Below are 27454 nucleotides of genomic sequence, written 5' to 3' on the forward strand. Positions count from 1 at the left end.
CAATGAGGTCTCTCCTCAGCCTCTTTAAACAAGCCCAGTTCCCTCAGCTGCTCCTCATAGGACCTGTTCTCCAGAACTTTCACCATCTTTTTTGCCCTTCTCTGGACACTCTCCAGCACCTCAATGTTTTTCTTGGAGTGAAGGGCCCAAAACTGCACACAGTACTCTAGGTGCGGCCTCACCAGTGCCGAGTACAGGGGCACAATCACCTCCCTATTCCTGCTGGCCACACTGTTTCTGATAAATGGTCAGGATGCTGTTGGCCTTCTTGGCCACCGGGGCACACTGCTGGCTCATGCTCAGCCGGCTGTCAACCAGCACCCCCAGGTCCTTTTCTGCCGGGCAGCTTTCCAGCCACTCCTCCCCAAGCCTGTAGCGCTGCGTGGGGTTGTTGTGACCCAAGTGCAGGACCTGGCACTTGCCCTTGTTAAACCTCATACAATTGGCCTCAGCTCATCGATCCAGCCTGTCCTGGTTCCTCTGCAGACCCTTCCCACCCTCCAGCAGATCAACGCTCCCACCCAATTTAATGTCATCTGCAAACTTACTGAGGGAGCACTCAATTCCCTCATCCAGATCATCGATAAAGATGTTAAACAGAATTGGCCCCAATACTGAGCCCTGGGGGACACCGCTTGTGACTGGCCGCCAGCTGGATTGAACTCCATTTACCACAACTCTTTGGGCCTGGCCATCCAGCCTGTTTTTTACCCAAAGAACAGTAACCCTTAGTTCCTCTCTTTTCTCTATACTCTGTACTACAAGACCAGTTAACAACCTTATGCTAAAGAGGTATACATAAGGGAAAATTAGCAAATATTTTATAATTTTGCATAACATTGAAGTACATTTCTGTGCAATACATGGCAGATATAGAACAAACTCAAGACTGAAATATAGATTTTTTTCTCTTGCCTTGCATTTGGTATAACATACTTTATTATGCTGAAGTTTGCTCTCTTATGTCTTATGACTAATGGACTATCACAGCTATTAACATGGCTTGGAAAATAACTTACCAAAAAATTGCTTGGACTATGTATTCAGCTTCCTGTTTGTTTGTTGTTGGTTTTTTTCATTTTATTTATTTTTTTATTGGTTTGGGTTTTTTTGTTGTGGATTTCAGGGTTTGTTGTGTGATTTTTTTTAACTTTTCTTTCTCCATCTGATGTCATGTAATTCTCTAAAATACTTATGTGTGGAATGAAAACACTCAGTGAATAGTTTCCAACCAAAGTGATGCTTGAAGAAATTTTGAGGCCAAGTCATTAGTTAGATTAAGGTAAATGAATGTTGGAGGAAAATTTATAAGCATTTCGTACAATAGCAATTCAAAAAAGATTGAATAATACCACAATCCCCAAAATAATACCATAGATGTTTATGGAAAAGAGTTCATAAGCTTTGTTTTAGGAAACAGGAATAACAGAAGAAAAATTCCTATTTCAGCATGTCAACTGTTTCCTTTTAAGCCTATCCAAGACTACTTGGATTTCATAGTTGTTTCAAAAACTTAATAGTTTTTAGTAGAAAAAAATCCTGGTGCATAATCTGCTGTACTATAAAAGGACCCATCAAATGAATAGAAAAAGATTTTAAATAATGCTATAGAAATACTGCAAAACCAAAACTTTTTGTAGCACAGTTGTAACATATTTACGGGTACTGTTTTTCATAGTTATCTGAAATATACTGTAGTCACAAACTGGATTATAGATTAGTGCTTCCATTGACATGCAAAACAGTTAACAGAAGAATAAATGGAGTATATAGAAACTTGTATTAAAAGACTCCTCTGGTAGTTTTCCTGTATGCATGGTTGTATTCAAAAAAGTTAATCACTTCAAATAAACATATTTGTACTTAAACTATGTACCCAAAACTTGTAGAAAGCCTGGTTTTCAAACTACTAGACCTTCATTTAGGTTTAAAATTCTGGTTTTTGATGCCTATGTCAACAGTTGACTCTGACACCTTCTGTGAAGCTACACAGCCAGCCATTAATACCCATACTACCTGTAATATTGTCCAAAATTATGTGATGGAAAGTTTAAGAAATGGAAGCGTGCCATGTAGTATTTTACAAATCTTTGAAATTGCCCTGGGAGAACGGCATACAACATTGCTACGGTGATAGTATGAGAGTCGCAAATATTGCTCAATATTAACACTTCCTATGAGACCTTTAAATCGGCTTTCACAAGCTGCTGCAGACTGTGTCTGTCACCAGTCCCAACCGGCTTCCTACTTAGTCAAGTGTATCAATCTTTTGACATCCTAGAACTAGTAATTCCAGTTGGCTTGCGGATAGCTACACAGTCCACAATAATTCCTTTGAGAAATATACCCTTTTATGATCTAAATGATCTCTTTTCCTTCAATTGCAGAGTAAGATATTTAAATACTTTTTAATACCATACCTAATTAAAATACATACAACTGTCTTTTAAATACCATCTAAAGCAGAAGTAAACTTGCCAAAATAGCTGGTAAGTTTTGCCCTTGACATTTCAGTGCCAAGACAGATATAAACTACCTAATTTCATAATTATATCTTTTAAAATGTTAAGAATATTAGAGACCCTTCTCAAGTGCGATGAGTATCATAAGCTTTAGAGTACAACTTTAATGTCTTACGATGATAGCAACAGATATGCAGTCAGTAATGACTCCTGCATTTTATATACTTAAGGAACAAATGATATATACCATAATTCCAGCAGCAGTAGTCCACTGACATGACAGAATCACAAATATCATTAGCAACATGGTTTTAAAATAAGAATGGTGCAACAAGATTACTTTGGATGAAAAATGTTTCATTTTCACAGTTCTCCTGCATCTATCCGATATAAACTAAAACATCACACTCAGCACTAGGAGGCCAGACCTTCACTTTACCGGAAGAAAAACATATAATGATATGTCTACTTCCTCTTTCAAGGAATCAAAGCTTTATTCAGCTACTCCTCAAAAAACATCTGTTGTTTTTGTTGGGGTTTTTTTTTTTTGGTGAAGGAAATACTAAGGAACTTCAGAAAAAATAAACCAAGAAGTCTTTAGCACAGTTTCTGTGATGTTGCCTACTCAGTCTTTACACTTAAGAGATTTCTCTACAAGGACTTTGACTGTCATTTTCAACTGGGATCTATTTATGGCACTGCAATTACATACAGCTTTTTGTTACACTGTAAATAATGGAAAGGATCAGCTCCCAAAGCCAGCCTCTGAATACTAAGCCTCATCTGAAATGAAAACTGCAGAATTCAGACAAAAGTCTACATTAAAAACAGACCTTCATATTTCATAGTTGTGACAGATGGAAAAGGGTGAAAAAAATCAAGGGCTACTCATCAAGTCATCTGAATTGGCAAAGGCTTTAATTATCTTTATATCATCTTCGAAGTAACTCCATGGCAGCACTCAAGCTTTTATATAATTTAAAAACAAACTCAGAGTGCTGAAACTATTGGATTTGCTTTTCTCGTCTGAAGAATTAAGTCCTGATCTCACAATTCAGTAATTACGAGACTGAATACTTTTTTATTCTTGTTTGACTAGAATACAAACTGCTTTTTTTCTCTTCAGCCTAGGATATAATTCAGGTCTGATATACTGTACCCAGTTTTTAATCAAGCAAAATTTAACCCCTTCACAGCCTTCTTCCAGGTTTAGCTGCATCATGTCTTGTGCCTTAATGTACAAAAATTTCTGAGGCAGGTGAATACCAGGCTTGGGACAATGACAGCAGAGATTTTTACAGACGATTCACACAAGGGGAAGAAGGAGAAAAAGAAAGATATATCTTTTAACTTTGAGATGTTGTATCTTTACTTTCAAGACATAATAAAAATCCCTGTAAGTTTGTATAATGATTGATTTTGACTAGTATAAGCTACAAAGCAATGCTCAGCTGACTAAGATCTCCATCTGAGTAAAAATTGAAGGACCAGTCTCTGAATGTCACAAGAGGAAAGCTTTAGCAATGCTATAGTGTTGAGCAACTTGAGCTCCCGGATCAGAACAGCAGATCACAGAAAGGGAGATAATTTAAGCCATCAATGTAGGAGCAAACTCCAATGTTTTGGAAGTGGTTCTATCTTTTCAGTTTCAAGAGTCTCAGGCAGCTAGATTCTGTGAAGTATTCATATTGCTGACACATAACAACTTCTAGACTTCTCACCCTTATACACGTACAGGAGATTTTTGAAAGCTCTTATAATGTCAACATAAAAATACAAATCAATGTTAATGTCCAGAGAAGGGAAGGTTTCAAAATGTTTAACAATGTGACTGCCTAAACTCAGACTCTTCACTCCAACGAAATTCAGATGGATTCTTACAAAGAAATTGTGGGTGGATGTTAAGGGTATCTTTGTCCAGAAAATGCACAGCATATAAAGACTTCAACATGAACTTGCTCCAAGGCTTTGAACTTTTTCTGGTAAAACCATAGCACCAATCAGATAACCTTCATTGACAGGAGAGGAAGGAATACATGGCTATCAGTTCAAGTTTCAATAACAGTGCATGGACCAGAGCGGTAACTCGTAACAGAACACAGGGGTTCCTTTGGCCTGATCAAGCCCTCCAAGAACCTTCTTACATTACAGTGAGGAAAACAAGATTTCTAATGTACAGATGCAAAGCAGAAATAGCTGCCAAGTGTGTCTTGGATGAACAGTTCACTTTAGACTTAGCAAGTATTACATCCACCCTTTGCCAGAAATATCACTATTCACTTGCCTTTCCTTAGCAGTGATGCCAGGCAAAACACACATACCAGCCTTCCCAAAAGGAAAACACAGGTATATATCTCACAGGAATCACATAAAGTCTACTCCAGAATCACAGAATCACAGAATGGCAGGGGTTGGAAGGGATCTCTGGAGATCATCTAGTCCAACCCCCCTGCTAAAGCAGGGTCACCTACAGCAGGTCACACAGGACTGCATCCAGGTGGGTTTTGAATATCTCCGGGGAAGGAGACTCCACAACCTCTCTGGGCAGCCTGTTCCAGTGCTCTGTCATCCTCAATGTAAAGAAGTTTTTCCTCATGTTGACATGGAATTTCCTGTGTCCCAGTTTGTGCCTGTTGCCCCTTGTCCTGTCGCTGGGCACCACCAAAAAGAGCCTGTCCCCATCCTCTTGACATCCACCCTTTTAGATATTTGTAAGTGTTGATAAGATCCCCTCTCAGCTTTCTCTTCTCCTGGCTAAAGAGCCCAAGTCCCTCAGTCTTTCCTCATAAGAGAGATGCTCATGATCTTTGTGGCCCTCCACTGGACTCTCCCCAGTAGTTCCCTGTCTCTTTGGAAATGGGGAGCCCAGAACTGGACACATTACTCCAGAGGTGGCCTCACCAGGGCAGAGTAGAGGGGAAGGATAGAATCACAGAATCATAGAATCACCAGGTTGGAATCAAGTCAACAACCCAACACCACCATGTCCACTAAACCATGTCTAGAAGCGCTACATCAACATGGTTTTTGAACACCTCCAGGGATGGTGACTCCACCACCTCCCTGGGCAGCCTGTTCCAATGCTTGACCACTCTTTCAATAAAGAAATTTTTCCTAATGTCCAATCTAAACCTCACCTGGCACAACTTGAGGCCATTTTCTCTCGTCCTATCACTTGGGAGAAGAGACCGACACCCACCTCACTACAACCTCTTTTCAGGTAGTTGTAAAGAGCGATAAGGTCTCCCCTCAACCTCCTCTTCTCCAGACTAAATAATCCCTCCCCTGACCTGCTGTCCACACTCTTCTTAATGCACCCCAGGATACCATTGGCCTTCTAGACCACAAGGGCACATTGCTGGCTCATGGTCAACTTGCTGTCCACCAGAACTCCCAGGTCCTTCTCTGCAGAGCTGCTCCCCAGCAGATATACCCCCAGCCTGTACTGGTGCATGGTGTAGGGTCCTGCACCTGGTTATCCCTCCCCAGGTGCAGGACCCTACACTTGCCCTTATTGAACCTCATTAGGTTCCTCTCTGCCCAACTCTCCAGCCGGTCCAGGTCTCGCTGAATGGCAGCACAGCCTCTGGTGTGTCAGCCACTCCTCCCAGTTTTGTGTCATCAACAAACTTGCTGAGGGTGCGCTCTGTCCTTCATCCAGGTTGTTGATGAAGATATTGAATAAGGCTGGACCTACTACTGACGCCTGGGGGACACCGCTAGTTACAGGCCTCCAGCTGGACTCTGCGCTGCTGATCACAACTCTCTGAGCTCTGTCCTTCAGCCAGTTCTCAATCCACCTCACTGTCCACTTGTCTATCCCACACTTTCTAAGCTTCCCTATGAGGATGTGATGGGACACAATGTCAAAAGCCTTGCTGAAGTCGAGGTAGACAACATCCACTGCTCTCATCTCATTTACCCAGATAGTCATGCCATCATAGAAGGCTATCATGTTGGTAAGGCCTGATTTCCCCTTGGTAAATCCATGCTGATTACTCCTGATAACCTTCTTTTCCTCCATATGCTTAGAGATAACAGCCACGATGAACTGGTCCATTACCTTTCCAGGGATGGAGGTGTGGTTGACTGGCCTGTAGTTTCCTGGGTCCTCCTTCTTTCCCTTTTTGAAGGCTAGAGTGACATTGGCTTTCCTCCAGTCCTGAAGCACCTCTCCTGTTCGCCATGACCTTTCAAAGATGATGAAGAGTGGCTCAGAAGAGCTACGTTTCTTACTGATGTCCAACAAAAAGCAGTAAGCCTTTGCTAGTGCTTCAGAGCCCTAGGCAAGCGTACTATAAAAAGGTATGATTTCTCCTAATGATTGAAGCACCTATTCTGTAAATCTTCTAGCTGAGGAGAGTGGGTTTCATATATCTTGTTTGCTCTTGCTGAAATTGTTCCATCATTGAGTTGTCATAAAGTGCTTTTATGGTACAGAAATAGATAGATTTTGACTCTGAGCATAGGAATGAAAATGTGCCCCAAAGACATCAACCCAAGTGAAATGCAAACTAAGTATTCATCCTTCACGAACCCTGAAAGAGAGCTGTCCCTTTCAAATCAGTGAAATTAAGGTTGGCAACTATATAAACTTAGCATCTATATGATAACTCATATCACAAAAACCAAAAGGTAAACTGGTCTTCAGAGGTGGTTCTGTACCACAGAGATACAAAATGTGGTGTAAGGTAATTATTTCTGCATCTCATTTGGATCACAATTTCCAATTTAAGTAGTGGGACTGATAGTGATATCATCTTAATATTGAACTTTGTGATAAAAATGTACAAATTTCTGATGTTCATTGTGAGTTTATAAAGCCCATTTTTTTCCGTGACAACAGAAGACAGTCACCCTAAACTCACTTTCCACTGAGATTATCCAGAATCATTTACAGAGTCCAGATCCAGTAAAGAGTTTGCCACAGCAGGCTTTTATGAGACAGACCCCTGAAGTAAATTTGACTTATAGAAGAATAAACAGTATGCCAAGCCTTTGAAGTGGTGTACCCCAGGACTTGATCCTGCAGCCAATACTGTAACATCTTCCTTCATGATCTGGATGATGGGACAGAGTGCACTCTGAGCAAGTTCGTGTATGGTGCAAAATTCAGAGGAATGGTTGACGCATGAGACAGTTGTGCTACCATTTAGAGGGACCTTGACAAGTTGGAGAAACGAGCTGACAGGAATCGTAATTAAATTCAACAAAAGACCTGTGCTTGGTGAGGCATAACCCCACATATCAGTGCAGGTGGGGGCCAACTCTCTGGAAAGCAGCTTTTTGAAAAAAAAAAAAAAAAATAATTAAGGATTCTGGTGGACAATATATTGACCACGTGCCTTTGTGGCAAAGACAACCAAGGAAAAACACTGTCAGCAGGTCAACAGAGGTCATCCTTCCCCTGTAGTCAGCACTGGCGAGACACATCTGCAGTGCTAGGTCCATGTCTGGGCTCCCCAGTACAAGGGAGACACAAACATAGCCAAGCAAAGTCAGTCAAGGGCCACGAAGATGATCAAGGGACTGTAACATCTCCCATATGAGAACATGCTGAGACAGCTGGGATTGTTCAGCCTAAAGAAGAGAAGGCTCAGGGGGATCTCACCAATATATATATAAATACCTGATGGGACTGGGTGGGGTGTAAAGATGATGGAGCCAGACTCATTCAGAGGTGCCCAGAGATAGGATAGGAGGCAATGAGCTCAAATTGAATTAGAGGAAATTGCATTCAAACATAAGATTATTTTTTTTTCCTGTTGAGAGTGATCAAACGCTAGAACAGGTTGTCCATCTACAATGGAAACTCTAAACAGCGCTTCAATAAAAGAGAGATTACCTTCCCACTAAGTCCGCAGAAACAATACCTAACAGTCTGCAAATGAAATTATTTTATCTGCATACACACTTACTCGCTCACCAACTCAACAATACCAGATATTCTAGTAATGGATTTATTGCATTACCTGGTAATATTCTTAAAAAGCCAGTTTAAAGAAACAATCTGCTTATAACCCTTTTTCTATTCACTAGGGACACTTTGCTTTTTTAGTGGAAAAATAAAACTGCTAAACTAAGGAGAATGTTAAGTTTTACTTACTCATATTTAATCACTCATAACTAAAACAGACCAGACTTAGGCTTTGTCATCTAAAATGAAGATTTGATAGGACAGCTAATAGTGAGAACCATCAGCTACATCTGAAGCAGTCAATAAGTTTTACTGTTAGTGAATGATTTTTCTGTTTTCTTTACATGTCACAGCTCTAACTCCAATGACACTGACAACAATGCAACTGTTCTGTTTTTCAGACTAGCCAAAAACTAGTATTTTCATTAGTGTTGTTTCACAGAGGGGAAAAACAGTAATCTACTATTGAGACATACCAATTATAATTTAATTTAGAAAGCAGTTAGAACCACTCTAGTAGCATTCTTAACCCAATGTAGCTTCTTATAGGAATATATGTAGCTGAATATAATATATGTGCGTGGGTGTGTACGAACATCTTGTCTCTTGATTCCCATGTGCCTCTGAAGGAGTTCATTGAGCACAGGGAAAGATACTACTATTTCCATTAAAATTTATAAACAGCCGATAAATCAGAGAATATACACAATGATCATTTATACTGACAGTTGTGCTACGAAGATGAGAGGCTGAAGGAAATTTAAAAGTTACACAATTTCTCACTCGTGGAGTGATAAAGTTCTGACTGGACTACATGATCAAGCTTAGTCAAAGGAAAGCTTTGGAGAGCTTTGGGTGGGCAAGGCCTTTTTTGTTTGGGTGGCTATAAACGCACAAAAATACCCAGGAGGATCAGATCAAAGGTCCACCTAGCCCTGCATCCTTTGTACATTAGTAGCCAATGCCATATATGTATAAAAAGGACAGGATAAATATGTGATGACATTTCTAGAATGGTCTCCTGGTCTCCAGTAATTTCTGATTCAAGGACTTTGTATTTGCATTTAATAGCTTTCAATGGATAGAAGCTGCCAGAGAAATCAAGTAACTTCTGTCAGCAAGCTTCAGAGAAAGAATATTTTGGTATGCAGTAACAGGACGGTAATTCTGTACAACCACCGAGGTATTGCTGAGTGAAGATAAGCGTCACAGTGAACAGCATAGAACAGAAGCACCAGTAGCCTTAGTTTGAAGGAAGAGTCAGAGACATGACCTTCTCTTCTGCTAACTTTCCAACAATGACAGAGCAGTTCCTTGGCTCTTTTACAACCCTGGACTAAGGAAAGTAAAAATAAAGCATAACCTCCAATGCTTTGGTAAGGATATTTATTCCTCCCCTCCTCTGCAACTTGAGAGAAGAAACTTTTGATGATTCAGAAAAAACAGAAAGAGTAAAAGCATTTACACATAGCAGGAGTAAGAGTTTAAAGAGGACTCTGATGTCTACTTCCTTATGGAGGAGACGTGAGGTAGTATTTGGAGTACGAAATACTTACTCAAACCAAAACCTACTGTCTACATAAATGTTAGAGCTCTTAATTACAAAGATGGCTCCAGAGATTGTAATTTTTTCTTCATGGTAATGCCATTTTAAGTTTTCAGCATTCTTTTCACATTTGTTTAGAACTTTTACTGCTACAACATAAATGAGAAGTCTTAGGAGATTATTTATTTACAGACATTACTTTAATGGCTGTGGTAATTTGGTGCCTGGTGGGGTTTTGGTGCAGTTTTGGTAGTGGGGGAGGGGGCTACAGAGCTGGCTCCTGTAAGAGGCTTCGAGAAGTTCCCTCAGCTCCAGTTTCAGACCTGCCTCTGGCCAAGGCCAGACTAATGGCACCTCTGCAAATAACTAAGAGTCAAAGCTGTTGACCACTCTCTCTTTGTTTTGTCTGTTGGTGAGCAGAGAAGAGAAGGGGGATGGGAGAGAGACAGCCCTATGGACACCCAGGTCAGTGAGGAAGGAGAGGGGCAGGTGTGCCGGAGCAGAGGTTCCCCTGCGGCCCATGGTGGGGTGGCGGCTGAGCCCCTGCAGCCCCTGGAGCCCAGCGGTGGCCCAGAGGTTGGCCTGCAGCCCGCGGAGGGCCCCAGGCCGGAGGAGCAGGGACCGGGCCCGAAGCAGCCATGACTCCGAGGCAGCCCGCGCTGGAGCCGCCCGTCGGTGGGAGGGCGGCAGCCCCGGGAGGGACCCGCGCTGGGGCGGTTCTGGGGAGCTGCGGCCCCGCGGGAAGGACTCCCGTTGGAGCAGTGGGTGGAGGGCTGTCTGCCGTGAGAGGGACCCCGCGGTGGGGCAGGGGAGGGCTGCGAGGGCCCCTCTGCCTGTGCTGGACGGACTGTAACCCCCATTCCCTGCCCCCTGCGCTGCTGGGGGGGAAGAGGGAGCAGAGCTGAGCCTGGGAAGACCAGAGGGGTTGGGGGAGAAAGTGTCATCCTTGATGGTGGTGGTTGTTTGTATTAAATTGATGTTGTTATCTCTAAAATGAGTCTGTCTTTTGCCTGTGACCATAACTGGTGAGTGAGCCCTCCCTGTCCCTTGTCTTGACCCTGGAGCCTTTTGGTTGCATTTTCTCCTCCCCATCCCTCAGGGGACTGGGTAGGGGTGAGGGAGCGGCTGTGGGGGCTTTTGTTGCCATCCGGGTAGGCTCAAACCATGACAATGACCCTTAATTTTTTCAACAGTTCTGTTTGTTTTGACTATTTCGCTCTCTCCCAAATAGAGCTGCTATTTGTTTTTTCAGGGGCTTTGTGTAAACCTCAGTTTCACAAATGCCTTTCAGCTACTATCTCAAAAGGTTCTACTTCTAAGTAAAATTTTCAGAAAGAAAAATAATTATATCTTCTAAATCTCTTGCTCTTTTGGAACTACTACTTTGTACAAATGAACAGCAGCTGCTGTATTCTCAGCCCCCCATGGGTTACCGACAAGTGCATGCACTACACCTCCGTGCTTCAGAAGAATTAGCACCTTTGAGATCTTGTTAGAATGCAACTTGTGACTATTAGCTGTTGGGTTTTAATTAATATACATTCAGATCAGTTCTACCTTTTTTGCACTAAAAACATGCCATTCCCTGAACATCCTACAGTGTGAGACTTGATAAGGCTTTGCTGTACCTCATCTTTTGCTGGGGCTTCTGCAGATGTATTACACATTGTTTCTTAGGCCAGGTTTTTTTTTTTTTTTTTTAATTGAGCATACCTGTGTTTTATCATTCTCTGCATCATTTTCAAGTACAAATATGACAATTATTCTTGAGGCAACATCTGTTCTCAGTAATTTAGCCAGATTTATACTTTACTGTCAAAACAATATAGTTGCAGCTGAAAAACAAGCTCCATACTTAGTGACATCTCCTTTCCGGTGGATTTGTGGTCAATGTCTGTCACAACTCATTCCTCATATATGGGATTTTTTTTTTTTTTTAACAGTCGTAAAGTAAAATTAGAACTACTCTCCAAGGCTTACTGTCCACTGCCCACTAAATATTAACATGAGTAAGTACTGAGTAGGGAACTTTATAAGGTCCCACAGTTCTTTCTGCACATTACTATTTAATGCAAGGGGAAGAAGTTACACTCCTCACAGTTACAGAACAGATTTATCCCCCACTGGCCTCATAATAAAAGTGATCCTTAAGAATAAATAACTAAAAGTGACTCAGGAATCCTCTTGGTGAAGAGGGTCCAATTTGAAGATAAGTGGAGGCAGCCATGGAACAACTGGAAACAGTTACCAGCACCAGGGAGGAACTGAGATAAACAGAGCACTTGAAATTCTGAAAGGGGAAACTCCCTAGAGAAGAGAGACGTTACATAAACCAGTTGTTGGATATTAATATCATACACTCACGATTTCTTCATGTATAGCATTATCAGATCTTTTGTTCCATTCACAGCAAATTCAGTTGCATAAAACATATACCAAAGAGCCCAAAACCTAGTAGTAAACCTACTATTGTCCAAAACTGGTGTTTTTCAGGAATATAGCCCAGCAAACATTTTAAAACAACAAATTATCAATGTATGTTAGAAACTACTGATGTCATCTCAGTTGTAATGGAAGATGAGCAGATTTTTATAATCTGCGACATTTGCAGTCCTTCACTCCCTTCAGAGGAAAGGAATACTATTAAGAAGTATTGATTCTCCACTCCCAGTGAGAAGAAATTAATAAAATGGAGGCCTTGTGAACTTGATCTACACAGGGAAAATAAGGTCTTTGAGGGTACCTACCAATATAAGTAGGTTTGAGGATTTTTTAATTTGTTTCAAAGGCAAGCATTTTATCTGTTGGAATCTGAATTTTAATTACCTAATTACATTTGCTATTTTCATTGCTTGAACTGTCAGTGCTGGGATCCATGGTGTCCTTTTGTTTTGCAGAACACGACACAAGTAATGAAAACACTCACATTGCACAGCTTAGCAGAGTGTAATAAAGTAGTAAATGTTTAAAGAACCAAAACCTAAAACACTCTTAGCAACTTTGTGAGACATGAATGTTTTTTTCCAAAACCAGATAAACAATACAAAACCTCTGCAAAAATAAATGCTTCAAAATTGACTGCAAATAAGGTCATAGCTGTCTAAATGAACTGAAACATGGATTTAAAACCACTTGGTCGTGAAACCAAGTAACACAATTGAAAACAAACTAATATACTAGATTGGAAATGAGATGTTTAAGACATCATTTTGGCATCACTTCACTGCTTTGGCGTAAGAAAGGGCAGCCTTTGTAAATAGCCACCTGATTAAAGTGGCTTGTTACTTAAACAGTATTCAAAGAAAGACACCACGAAGATGCCACAATAATGGAGATTTCAATGTTATTACAATATATTTAGCTGGTGTTATCACAGTTATAGAATTCTTTACACTGTGATAAGATCAAAATAATTGATTGGTGTGCTTTCTACTGAGAATCTGAACAGCATGAGAAAGTATGTATCTGAATGTTAATAGTATGCAGACAAGTGGCATTTACATAAAGATCCCCTTCCACTGGCTATTTACCTTTGGAACGATAGTACGCGATAGTTTGTATTGGCTTCACAGAAGGAAGTAAAGCAATCTTTTTGATAAAGCATCTCATGATGAATATCACTTTGCTGCCCAGAGAGTATTTAGAGGACAGGTTTTATTATCATAAATTTCAAAATACGAAATATCATTCACTGCTTAGACATTCAAAATTTTTACTGAATTCTACATACTTTTCAAGGTAGGACAGAGCTGAAAGGAAAATATGGAACTAATATTTTTATTATGTAAACTTAAGACTATCAGCTTTTTGTATCAGTGAACCATTTGAACTGTGATCATTAGGACACGTAAGTGTTGCTATCTAAGATGTAAAGTAGAGACTGAGAATTTTAGCAAATTACAATTTAGAGGGACCTAAATCTGACATTGGCTTCAGGTCTAAATCTCAAAACAATACTTGCAAGAAAGTAAGTCAAACAATTTTGTATTACAACAAAAATATAAGATCTTATTAGCAAAGGTCCAAATTTCTATTATAAAGCCTACCTAAAATTTTGCTGTACTGCATATTCATGAAACAGTATACGTTTGACAATCTACAAAATATTGATCTAAATACTCGTATCTGAAATACAAAAAAATTCAAAGTGAAATCTTTATGAAGATTTCTCACACAGTATACATATTTGTCTAATTTTAGAAAATGACCATATCAACACTGAACTTGGTGCAACAGTAGTTCAAAGGCAGTCTGATGCAGAGGTATGGATGACAGAGTGTAAGATGTGACCTAGATGGCTAAGTTGTCACCCGTATATCAAAGGCACAACATAGGCTAAGAAAGACTATTACAGTTTGTGAGAAGGCTGTAGGACCACCTTGGATCTCATGTTTGAGTAAATGCCAGTTACTAGTGATGAAATTATTGTCTTCACCCAGAAGGAATTTCCTCCCCCTCAAAGTAGTTTAAGCTAAAAATTAGGAGATACCATAAATCCAGAAGCAAATTTCCTTTTGGGTTAATATGATCTACGTAGCACTAGTCACACCTGGTATAATACAGTCTTAATGTGCTACATGCTACTTACTGACTCAACTCACATATTTGGTAGATATTAATATAATCTAGATTTTGTTCTATCTGCCTTTAAGATCTTAAGTTTCTGTGAATGCAAAAAAAAGTCAGCAATACCACCCAAATAGCTAAAAACTTTTGCAGTATTATGTAGGTCACTTTTATGTGAAGAAATTAATAACTCTTTCCTCCACCTTATGCAGCCAAAGGTGGCACCACAGGCCACAAAACCCTACTCTTCAAATAGCTTCCAAAATGAAAGCTGAAGAAATCTAAAAAAAAGGACTTCAAGAACAAGGGAGAATCTAGGACAGGTTAAATGTCTGTGTTGTAAATGAGACCAGTGGTTAACAAAACTCGCTTAGGATGATGATATAAATCCTGTTTAAGCATTGTACAGAAGCTCAGGCCTTGAAAGGTATGGGCACAGGCTGAAAGCAGAAGCTCCAGAACCATAAACTAGTCACTTATGGCCAATTAATGGTCATGAAAAAAAGGACAACCTCAAGCACTGGGAAAAGATTGCTTTTACATTCAGAAAAGAAGCAGCAGCTAAGAAAGGCAAAACATCTAGCTGAAGGCACTGCTATGGCCTGGAGAATTAACACCCCTGAAGGATTTTGCATCTGACAGAGGATCAGAAACTGCCTAGAAACTAAACCATTTTATAAAAGGATTAGGTCTCAAACTGGGCATGGGGAAGATAAGAAAAAAAATACCCACTTCGGTTCTAGCTTCCCACGTAGAACATGTCATCTTGTCAACTAAGACCATCACTGGTAGTCATCATTGACATTTCTACTGTATCAGCTCTGTGGGATTTGATATTCACGTCAAATTTAGGACACAGACGTTAAGGACTGACAGCTTTGAATATGCAGCGCTAGTGAATGATAGTAAGAACTAATGACAAATAATGCATAAGTTATTAGCTCAACCAGTGCTGTTAACGATAGTTAGTCCAGTAAAGTGGGGTTGGGTTTTTTTTATGTTTGTTTTTGTTTTGTTTTGTTGTTGTTTGGTTGTTTTCTTGATTTTGTATTTTTTTTGAGATTTTTAGGTTTTTAGTTTAAGATAAATACTTAAGAAACTCTGAAGTGGCATACAGCATAGTGATACACAGGCATCCCTAACCTTCAGGTCATTTTCAGTGAAAAAGCAATGCCACTGAAAAATGAAGACTGGCGAGGTAGAGTACACTATGATGTGTTCACTGAGGGAAAAAAAAAATCTTGAAGAACCAGTTAGTACATATACTCTAATCTTTTGCCTTCTTCAAGTATCCATATGTTTGAATCCCAGAAAATAATTTCTGGGATGGTGACATCAATGAGTTTTCAGATGCTTCATTAAAGCAATAATTGAAATAATGTTTCTACAAATCCAATAGCTGATCTAGTAACCATATAAAGAAATCATATGCAGCAAAAATTAGTTACTCCACAGTCACACTCCAGGTAAGACTGTTTGGGTATTTCAACAGAGGGAGGACCTAGTTAGAAATTTGCCAGCAGATCAGATGTGAACATTTTGTGACTGATTTACAGATTCTTAATGAGAAGACAGCCTTTCAATGAACTAGTTATGGCTAGGGAAAAAAAGAGAGAAAAAAAAGAAAAAATAATTTTCGAATGTCTCTGATTCCGTCAGAATCACAGCAACATTATGCCTCTTCAATTAGTAAATACTGTTTTGATGAGACTGCTGAAATGAAAAAAAAAACCCACAACAAAAACCCCAGCCACCCCCACTTTACATATTGTTGTTGCTGTCCTTCCTGACAAACAGATCTACCACAGGTGCTTTCCACTGCCAGAATATAGGTTTTCTAATAGACTTTTAAAATGATTTCAAACAAGCACAAGAAACTTTACAAGGAACTCTGCAGATCAGAAACCAACTGTGGCCAAGTTAGGGAATATCAGACTCAAGACATTTCTAGCTTCAGGTGATCCTAATGCCATCTTTTCCCATCTGCTGCTGTTTAGATCAGTCAGTCCAGACTGAATCTTACAAGTGGCTCCTAGGAAGAGCAAGAAACCTCTTTCTGTACTTATATGATTTAATTAAAAAACCAAGCTACTAAGAGACAAAGCAGCTATTTACTCAATGACCTAGCTGATCTGTAGATGACAAATACATAGTTTCCCGCCACATTGGCTGAAGCAGTAGATTTCACTACCAGAGACCTACATACACCTGTGGGTGTATGACTCAGAAATCTGTAACGTTGGCACCTGTATTCTCGAAAGCCTGAACATGACATTATGAAGAACAGGACTTGAGAGGAGGTTTAATTTTCCCTGAAAGTTTATCAATTTCCCATCCAAAGGACTATCAGTCATACATACATGTCTGAGAGAAGAGTACCTAAACTCTTGAGACTCTTCCAACCATGCATGAATATAGATACCAGTTTTACCCTTTCCTAATCTTCTGCAGCCTCCTCTGTCTTCTGTGAGCTTTAAAAGATTGTCACCGGTAGCTTTCTGATTGGGTCTTGAATTTACTTCTAAAGAATTAGAAATTCTGTGTTCAGAGGGCAGCTGCCTGGTTTCTCATCTTAAGAGAAATCTTAGTCTCACACCTCAAGATATAGATTCTTATGAAAATAAATCAAAGACTTTTGGTCTGAAGAATCTCTGAAACTGAACACACCTACTCTGGCTATTAGCGAAACGTGGAAGAGACAGATAATCATTTATGCCAAAGGTGCCGACCAGGGTTTGAGTGGGGAACTGTTTAACAAGGTCTGCTCAGAAAAAAAATGACGGTAGCTCACGACAATTTACACAGTAAGTCATGGATCATTCTGAAGGATTCCAGAAGCTCAGTCTGGGATAAAATATAGCAGTAGAGAGGATCATCAGACATCTTTTTTAGTAACAGAGAACTCACAGTGTCTGCCATCTCTTTTGGTACAAAAGACAACACAGCATAAATGAGTAACTTTAAAAATGCATGGCTGAGTTTCTTTTAAAGCATTTCAATAGGGACCTATTGAAATAAAAAATGACATACTCAAAGAAGAATCCAGAGTACCTCAGGAAGGGCTTATTCTCATAGAAGAACAAAAATGAATATGTAACCTTAGTTAAAAGAAAGAAAATTGCTTTGTGATTTGGAAAATGTCTATTCTCAGGTAACATAAGGGGTTCTGAGGATTAACTGAACTTATATTTGGTCACACAAGGTTCAATATATTCTAATGGAAAAATACAAAGCAGCATTACGACTTTTAAAATAGCTTAAGAAAAACAGATAATTAGAGAAGTTCATTAACAAAACAAAATGTAGGAACCTCTTTGCTGCAAAATTTCATCAGTGAAAATCATTCATTTATTCTGTCTTTTCTCATAGCACAATCATATAATGTGCATGAAAAAATAGCAGCTTTATTTCCAGTAAAATGCTAGGTAAAATGCATTTTCTTTATTATTTACCTGTTTTCATTTCTAACAAGCGCTTTTTCTTTTGTTGTCTCTCTTGTTTTTCTTTTTCTGCTTTCTCCTTAGCTATTTTAGCACGCCTCTGTTTTTCTTCTGCTTCCCTTCTTCTCATATTCTCCTTTACTGCTTGCTATGAAAAAAAAGTAATATAGAGTTCCATTAAATCTGAAGTCTTAGCAAAAACAAAGCTGAGCCTTAAAAACGAAGGAAAAAAAGCTTTAAAATTGCATCTCCTAACAATTTATCAAGCCAAATGAATATTTTACATTCCATATTTAACACATTCTATTCAGAAGAGTAAGCAAATTCTGAATAAACACTTTAAAAGCATATTAATTGCCCCCAAATGGGGATTATAAATGCAGCAAGAACTAAATCTTAAGAATACACGTTAATGTAGGAAGAACTCAAAATATCTAATCCACCTGTTTTACAAAACTGTATGTATGTCACTATTTGTACGTCTAGAATAGTTTCAACATTGTCTCTTTCTCGTGCCACTATACCAAGCAAAACAAGGCTGCTGGGGTGCACTTAGCTGTGCATTTTTCTTGCTCTTATCCACATATGCATTAATTCACTGGGTTTATAAATTCTTGTCTTCTGGTTAATAACTGTACAACATTGTTTATTTTTAATTATAAATAAGCATTCAAAAGCTTCCAATGAAGCCAAAACAGAACTATGAGTTTCAGAGGTTTTAGATCATTATTTTGCACATTTAGACATTAAGCAAAACCATTGTGTCACATTCAATAATTTTTTAACAAAGCTATTTTAGGACCACCTTCTCATTATTTTAGAGTTAGCTATGTACACCAGTAAATTTTCAGTGCTCTGCTGTGGCTTGCATTAAATGTAAAGTGCCATGCACATGCTCTTCATTGCAGAAAGCTTCTCTTTTCAGAATGCAGTTACACATAAAATCTCATCCTTCATGATAGATCAAAGTGTCCCCTCATACAAAATGGCTAACATCTTCACAAGGTCTGAGGCAGAAGCTGCATGTTTGCAGGGATAATTAATGTCTCATGTTGGTTTTGGCGGGAAAATGTCCAGCCTGCACTCAGAAAAAAATGTAAAAGTGGACTGAAGAGTACTATAAAGCACAATTAGTGTGGATTACAGCAATATTATGCATGGGCACTGTTTGTAGCATCACTGCAATAGATAGTGCCCAAAGGCAGGAAAAAAAACCCAAACACTTACATCTTGTGAGGAAAAGCCTGTCTTTGATAAATGAAAAAGAATAAGCTTTCAATCATGAAAAATGACAACAAAATCAACTTTTTAAACAAAGCAAAACTGTACTTCCAAAGTATCTTCTCCAGAGTCACCCCTGTCAATTTTCTTGATACTGGGGGAGAAGAGGAGAAGCCTAACACAAAATGCTACAAATTCTGCATTAAATTAATTTTAAGAAATTATTTGCTGATTTTCAGATTTGGCATTCTGTAATATAAACTGCTGGGCAAAACTCAAATGGGACTCGAGCACAAGTCCAATTTTGGCAGAAATTACACACTTTCCTAACAGAGTGACCAAGGAAATTTCTACTTTGCATCTACTTTTTCCCCCAAAATACTACCAGTAGGACTCGGCCTCAGACTGCAGTCATCCAAATATAGGTGTCTATTCCTTTCTAATCACATTGACCAACTGGGCTCTATTTGGCAGCCCACACCTTTATATTCAGTGCAAATTGGATGCTTTGCCTCCAACCTTGCCTCCAGCCTTTCTCTAGCACGGCACTGTTCTTCTATAAGTTCTACGTCATAACTTAAAATTTCAGGGTGATGATGTCTCGGATACAATTTAAGACACCTCTCCAGGATACTAGGCACTTCTGTTGTTAGGTCTCCTTTGAGACATCTGGTAGACAACTTTCCAAATTCCACTAACTGCATTGAGTATGTATCTCCCTTGACTAGATCATGAGATTAGACACCCAAGCTCATATACAGATGCCAATGTTTAGAGGTCTATGCCCTAGAGTCAAATTCTATCCTACGTTTAATGTGTTTTCAACACAAAACATAGGTGTCTAAAGTTCTGCAAAATGTTTATACTAAGAATTGTCACAAACTTGACTGAGACGAACACATATCTGTGTCTCACACTATTTGCATTTTAAAGATTAGCTGTCTTAACACTACCTGGCTCAAAAGGCCCAAAAAGTTAGACATGGTCTGACCACATCTGCTGTATATGAGCAGCATTGCATTTGGCTTATGGCGCACTATGCAAAGTTAACTTTCAGAAGAATCACTAAAATATACGCCTTTTGCATACCATGCCAAGGCCTAGAGTCTCCAAGATGGAGGAACTCTTGGATTCTCTCTCGTGCTTTCCAGGATCGTTTCTGATTTTTAGTCAAGTATTTGCATAATATAAAAGAAAAATACGCTAGAGGCTAGGGAACAAACTCTTACTTGGTTGCTACTCTTCTGGTTCTGGTCACGTTTCTATTGCAAAGCAACCTAGGGTCAATATGAGCAAGGGTTTCTATAGTCCTATGATTAAGGTACTGTCTTGGACGTAAGACATGTTGACTCAAGGCCTCTTTCCTCCTTCTCCTACAACTGCAGGAAAATGCTAAGCATTAGATGAACATAAGAAGAGGGAATACTACAATGGCTTCATCTTATTTCAGAAAGCTATCCTCCCAAGGAAAGGAATGAGCCTGTTAGCAGTACCTCCGATGCTGTGAAAGCCTAAGATATTCCACTGACCATACCAGGAATTTAGCTTTGGGAGTTAAAGGACTGAAGGTAAGGTGTTTCAACCATTTTTTCGATCTGGCCAACTAACTGTGCTCTAGATTTGGTGCTCATATAGTGTGAATAATAGCTGTTACAGCCACCAAATAACACTAAAGTTAAAAGTGCGGTCCAAAGTTAGCTATGAACTTGAAGTCTATGGCTCCAGATTTAAACATTTTTTTTTAGTGTTTTAAATGTTTTCATTAATTGAGAACAAAAATAAAGCATTTAAGTAGGAAAGTACTGTATGTAAATTATCAACATAGCTTCACAACAAGGATGACTGAACTTCACTTTCCCACACCTACTGGTGACTTAAGTAGTCTTTTAGTTCTGAACTTTCAAATAATCCAATGATTTTTCAGCACTAAATATAAAAGTCTTCTGAGCTAAGTTTTCTAGGATGCCAACCACCTTCAGTTTCTGCCAGTAATCAAGACCAATGCTAAACAATTAGGCATCTCAAAAAATCTTCTCCAAAAAGTCTCAAAACAGAGCAGCTGCTCAATATTTTGTTAAGTGTCACTGAATGACAAGGGATTTCATGCCTTTTTCATATAGCCTTCAAACTGTGCTCTGCAAGACATAATTATTAATTTTCCTCAAGGTTTCTTCTATCATGCTCATCAATATCTGTTTCGAAGCATTAATTAATCTATCTTTATAACACTGCTGTGAAGCAGGGGTTAGTATCAGTGCTAATTTTACAGACACAGAAAAGAAATATGGGGAAACTAAAGTAAAGCACAACCACTTCAAGTCTCCAATTCAAGATGAACCTAAGCATTTAGAATTCTTATTCTACAGCATTTAATGGAAGTTATGGTTTAAACATCAGAAATTAAAGTAATAGAACTATTTCATAATATTTAGCAATTTTTAAATCAGACTCCTGAGTTTCGAATTAGGCATTGATCAGGTTAGGAAAACAATCGATGTCCAAGTTTAAAAATCTGGCAAGCAAAGTTTTGATTGAAGACTGCCTTCTAGATTTTTAGCTGTTAAACTCTGAAGCAGCAGAGGCTTAGTGATCTTTACATGTTCCAATATGTTTGCTAAATATGGCTTCCATTCTAAGTCCTTTCTTCAAAATAGATGAACATAGGAATTTCAAACCCTTTCTCAATATCTATAAAAGAAGTATTTTTCCGTATCTACACCTCTAGACATATCTGAAAGTGTTAAAAAAAAACAACCAACCAAGCAAAACCAAACCAGACTGGGAAACATGCAATCAACTTAAATAAGTGTGTTGTAATGATAAGCATCAGGCTGCAATGAGGAGTAGATGGTAAAATGACTAACTGAATCTTTCTACAGATCAATAGGCATGAGCTGGATCACTGCTCCAGATTTTGTCACAAAGCTCATGCTCAGATAACATTCCTGCAGCAGTGTAGCCAGTAAGTTAGGCTATGGAATCATAGGTAGCCAGATGTGACATAAGTCACCTTTTCCAAGTTCTCAAAATTAATAAAGTCATACACAACTGGGGACCTGCCTTTCTAGTCTTCCATTTCTTCATCGAGAAAGAGCTGCTTAACAGCCAAGTGTTCAGAATCCAAGAGAAAAAACTATTTTTGTAAAGAAAGCTTAAAAAAACCAACCGGTAACAGCCACAACCTCCACACAATATCAACAACCTCTCCCTCCCCCCTGTCTTTACCAATCAGAACGTAGTTATAAATCACCAAGATAGAAATCCCCACTGATCCTAAATAAGAGCTTTATATAGCCATTAGATTTCCCAAAGTTGTTTCATTATTTTAAATTGGGGGATATACCAGTCTTGAGTATGTATTCTGATCAAGTTAATCACCCTTCTTCCAGAAGAACTACATTGACAATAGTAAAAGAACCTGCAGTATTTTGGAGAGCATCTGATTATCCTGAAATTGCCAAGAAGACTGTTTATAGTCATATATAATCAGCTCCAACCATATAAAGAAATACCCTGGTGAGAAATTTCTACCTCATTTTTCAGAAAGGACTTTTACAAAACTCTTAAATCACATTTTGGTAGAATTAAAAAACAAAACAAAACAAAACAAAACACCCTATTATTAAAATTCATAAGCATAATGAAAATGCATTTTGACTCCAAAAGTACCTAAAAAATACCTCAAGCTTTTATGATGAGCTAGCATGTGCAAACGTTTGTATACATAATGCAGACGCTGCCCTGTGATACAAGGACAGAGCTAACCTCAACATCTCTGACTACTTTAGATGACTCTAAGGCAAAGCTCTGCTAAACCAACAGTGAGTCTGAATTATGGTTATAACTATGTTCAGAGTTCTGTACAAAAGGAGCTACCCAACAACAACCTGGATCAGCCTAATGTGTGTTTCTCAAATATAATTAAAATATTTAAAATAATAAAATAATAATTCTTAGCCCCTCCCCCCAAAGATCACGCTTTTTAAAGGGAAAAGAATAAAGTAAGCTTTTAAAATGCATAAAACCTAAAACCGTAGACAATCTATTGTCACAAAAATTAAGGGTTCTTAGAAACAGCCCAAGTTTGAGGAAAATATGCTATTTTTTTTAAGCCAGGATAAGGAGCTCTGAGTTTCTATAGCAGGGAACTTGCTTACAAATGCAAACCTTGACACTGACAAAGTGCTGCAAGCAAATGAAAAGTTAAATGAAACAAAATCTTGCCACTGGATTTTGCATGGAAAGAGCATGCATTAAATATATAGAATAATCGTTAGAATATTTAAGTAAATAACAAGCACCCTTTAATCAGAAAAGGCAGTTGTATTTAAAAAAGGTAGAGTTTCAGGTGTTTCCCCTTCAGGTCATACATGCACATAAGAGGCTCAGTTTTAAATTACGTTCATCGTTATTAGAAATTTCCAGTTCTTTCAGAAAGAAATCATCCAGATAATAATCCAAAACTCCATTATCCTTAAGATATCCTAAGAATTTAAGATGTGCAAAGTAAAATTTCTGATATCAGATATTATTTGAGGAGGGAGAAAATTATTTTTAGGTCGTTCAGTAAGTGAAAGATCACAAAAATAATTTCTAAGAAACATTAGGCATAAAATAAACAGACTGTACCATGAACATTGTCCTGAAGTTGTTTAAGTCTGTTAAAAACTCCTCCACTGAAACTTTCTTCAGATCAATGGCATAATATCCCATCACATTCTGATAGAGTTTTTCCATGTTCTCGTGCATCCGTGAAAGTTTCTGAAAATCTTCTTTGGCATGAACTAGAAAGCTGTACACTGCTGTTAAGGCTGCAAGAACACTCAAGTGAATCCAGTCAAACCCAGTTTTTACTTAACATTCATCTGTATTTCATACACACTTTTCGTTTGCATCAAATGAAGTATTGAAAGAATTCCTTCCATGTCATATGCTTCCTAGTAGCTGCTGTGTATATTAGGCCTATGGAAAAAACAGGCTGTTTTCATCAACCACTTCAAATTTAAAGATTATTCCATTAGTATATAATTTTGTATGAAATGAAACGTATGGGACTAATCTAACTTCAAGCACCTAGGCAGTTTATTTAGTATCACTGTCTCCTTACTGAAGCTAAAGGTTTAGGTATATACATCATAATTTACATTGAATTTAGGTACAGATATCAATAACTAACCTGAATACATTAATATATCAAGAAACAGAGTAGTTTCTACTAAAATTAGAGTAAAAATAGAAGTATTTGTAACAGTATTAAAAGTAAAAACCATGAAAGATTAAAAGCTTCGCATTAACAGCTTTTTTTTAAAAAAAACAGATGCTGTGGTAGCAACAGCAATGCATTCATTTCTGTTCCTGATGGCTGCATCAGGTATTTATGCTTTTTCTAAGGCTATTTCCAATGTCAATACAACTTAATTAAATCAGAGATGAAAACAATAGAACTAATTCTACAAGAGATAAACAATTTATAAACAGCACCAAAATACTGCATAACATAAATGAAATAAAACCCTATGTTTATTTAAGACTTTTGATAACATATGTTGTCAGAGAAACTCAAAGAAGAAATATTGTGTGTAGTCAATCCTTTATGCAGGACAACTTCTTAAAGTGTTTACTTCAGTGGAATGGTAGCAAAACAAATACTTGTGTTGCATTATTTTCCTGCTGCAGGAAAGACTATGTAAGACAAGAAATGGCAATTTTACCTTTACTCCCAATTGCCCACCTCAACTATTGCAAATGAGAATTTACTTTATTTGTATACATTATACTACAGGTACATACACTATGGTCACTATTTTTTGAAGCACAAGACTTTTAATCTAGTGCACTAAAATCTACACAAATAGAATTTTTGTCCACCATGCTGTTTTAAATACGCACTAACAATTTACTGCTGTGTGACTGCTTTCACTCTCCATTTTTTTTTGGCAATGTACTCTTCTTTTAGTTTTGTTTAGAGGCTGAATATCATTTGAATTTCACTATTAAATGTCTTTCTGGTTTGTTAACATTGCTTTTAAAATACCAAGTAAGCACTTAATGGTTTTCTTCTTGTGATTTAGAATCCATGCCAGAAAGTTATACAATAATGTCCTCAGACACATGCAGGAAAAGACAAATAATGCACTTTCACAACATTCAAATTAGTCACTATGATGGCTATTAGCTGTGTCTGTAAGGGCAGAACAGTAGCCACTATGACAGTCTTGTAGAAAAGGACTAACTAAAGCCTAGGTTTCGATGATTTTAAATGATACATCTTCCATCACCCCACTTGATTTCAGACTGCCTCTTCCTCTCACAAGGCTCCTTAGCCAGGATGAGCTTCTTCCCATGCTTCTATCGACTTCATAAGGTGCAGCTCCTGGGCAGCTTCAGACTGCCTGTCATTAAATAGAATTGATGCTGCTGGCCCACTTTTTCTTCCATATCAATCTGAATCTCTCTCCTTTACCTAGCACCCAAGATGCACAAAGCTTACAGGAAACTACCCTTCAGATTTGAGTTTCTTTAATATTGTTAAGGATGTTAAAAAGCTATTGGTGGGACAGTGAGGAAAGTTGATGAGAGGTTAGTATGTAACAGATGGCCAAAAATTAAATAAAAAAAGGATTACAAGAAACAAGACATGACAAACCACAAGTTAGGACCATCAAAAGAAATGTCAGCAGTTAAAAAAAAAACAAACAAATAAACAGACCAAAACAACAAACAACTGTAATAAAGGAAAACAGTAAAATTAATGAAACTAGAAACAAGCTTTTCTACATCCCGCTTATTTTTGAACCTACAATTTAGGATACTTATTATTTGTGATTCTTAGATCATTAACAGAACTTAGGGAAAACTAAACTACTTTTTTGCAATTATGAGGCCATTTATTTCCACACAGTGGAAGGGTAAAGAAAAATTAGATAAATTTGTTTTGTTGTCACTATATATAACTGCTATACACCAAACATTCCAGTAACTTTCTTCAGTTTTCTCAGAAGGAAAAAAACTGATGGGAAAAAAAAAGGTTTAAATTCTCAATAAAACGTATACTTTGTCTTGTAAATGAATGATATGCCAGGCTACATCCTGAAAAGGAAACTTATGGGGGGGTGGGGTGGGGGGGGGTGTGAGGAGGTGAGACAAAATTTCTGTAATATTCTGCAAGACAGCTAAAATAACAGCTATGTTAATAGAGTCCATATAGGCTGCTTGGTTTATACTGTTAAAACCGACTCCCCTTGAATACGTGATGCACAATTTTAAACTCAAAATACAGCACTCTGGAAAGATGTTTTACTCTCCGGAATTTCAATGCCAGACACGATGAATCCTGAGATTTTTATTTTCCATACGGTGCACTATGGGATACCCTAAGCTCTTGGCATTCTACTGAGACTGTGCTTCAATTTAGGCATTTTTAATAAGTCCTCTTCCTTTTTTCTTTAAATACGGCTTTTGTTAGCCAGCACTAACTAAACTGGAGACAACAGGGAATACTACTGATTACAGCAATCCCAACTGTAATTATTATGAACAGGTTGATATATATGCATTATCAGCTACACAATTCATTGGCTTTGGATGAATGAAGACAGAAGTACAGCAGGGCTGCAACACAGGTGGGAGGAAAAGGAAATCAAGAAGTTAGGTATTTGTTAACTTTTTCTGAAGTGGCTTCACTTCACGGACTGCCTTTTTGGACTCATGGGACTACAGATCATCATTCTGCTCATTAATGGAAGAGGAAAGCAATGCAGGGCTGAGACAAGTAATATCTGTGGCAAAATTTTTAACTGCTGTATGTTTGGTCTTGCATATTCATGGCAGCTCTTTCTATAGTGAATTTCTTGCCTGAAGTCTGTACTGATTTTAATATATTGTGGTATATAAAATACGAATATAGTGTAGAGTATCAAGCCAAGTAAAAGCAGTTGTTACCTTAGAACAGATAATGAATGATGTTAATCTGTACCAAACATTTCCTTAAAAGACCCCATATTCGCTGCTTGTGATTTTTTCACAAACTAACCTAAGTATTAAGTGTAGAGAATTGAAGGAGGAATATTATTCTGCATAAGAACCAAAGATTAACAGGTGCATAGATGCTGTATATATTTTAGCCAGCAACAGCCTCTGTAAAAGAGCAGTCAACTTTTTGAAGACTGGTGCAAAAAGACTTTGAAGTCACTTCAAAACAGCATTCCAACAAATGATTTTCTAAGACAAAAGGGTGTGAATGTTGTAGGGCTCTGCTGAGGATTTCCCACGTCAAGTTCTTGGGAAAACAGTTACAAAAATA

General features: G+C 38.2%; 1 protein-coding gene across 2 annotated transcripts in view; it reads right to left on the reverse strand.

Annotated features, from left to right (window-relative positions):
- DIAPH3 (diaphanous related formin 3) overlaps positions 1–27454 on the reverse strand; it is a 272276-nt gene that overhangs the window by 60622 nt on the left and 184200 nt on the right. For both annotated transcript variants that reach the window (XM_086481984.1, XM_086481982.1), the window contains exons 24-25: positions 23782–23946; positions 17944–18079 (exon numbers count right to left, since the gene is read on the reverse strand). In XM_086481984.1, coding sequence (XP_086338110.1) covers positions 17944–18079; positions 23782–23946 — 301 coding nt within the window. The remainder of the gene's footprint in view (positions 1–17943; positions 18080–23781; positions 23947–27454) is intronic.

This window comes from Leptosomus discolor, chromosome 1 (assembly GCF_034619465.1).
Source record: "Leptosomus discolor isolate bLepDis1 chromosome 1, bLepDis1.hap2, whole genome shotgun sequence".
Taxonomy (NCBI): Eukaryota; Metazoa; Chordata; class Aves; order Leptosomiformes; family Leptosomidae; genus Leptosomus; species Leptosomus discolor.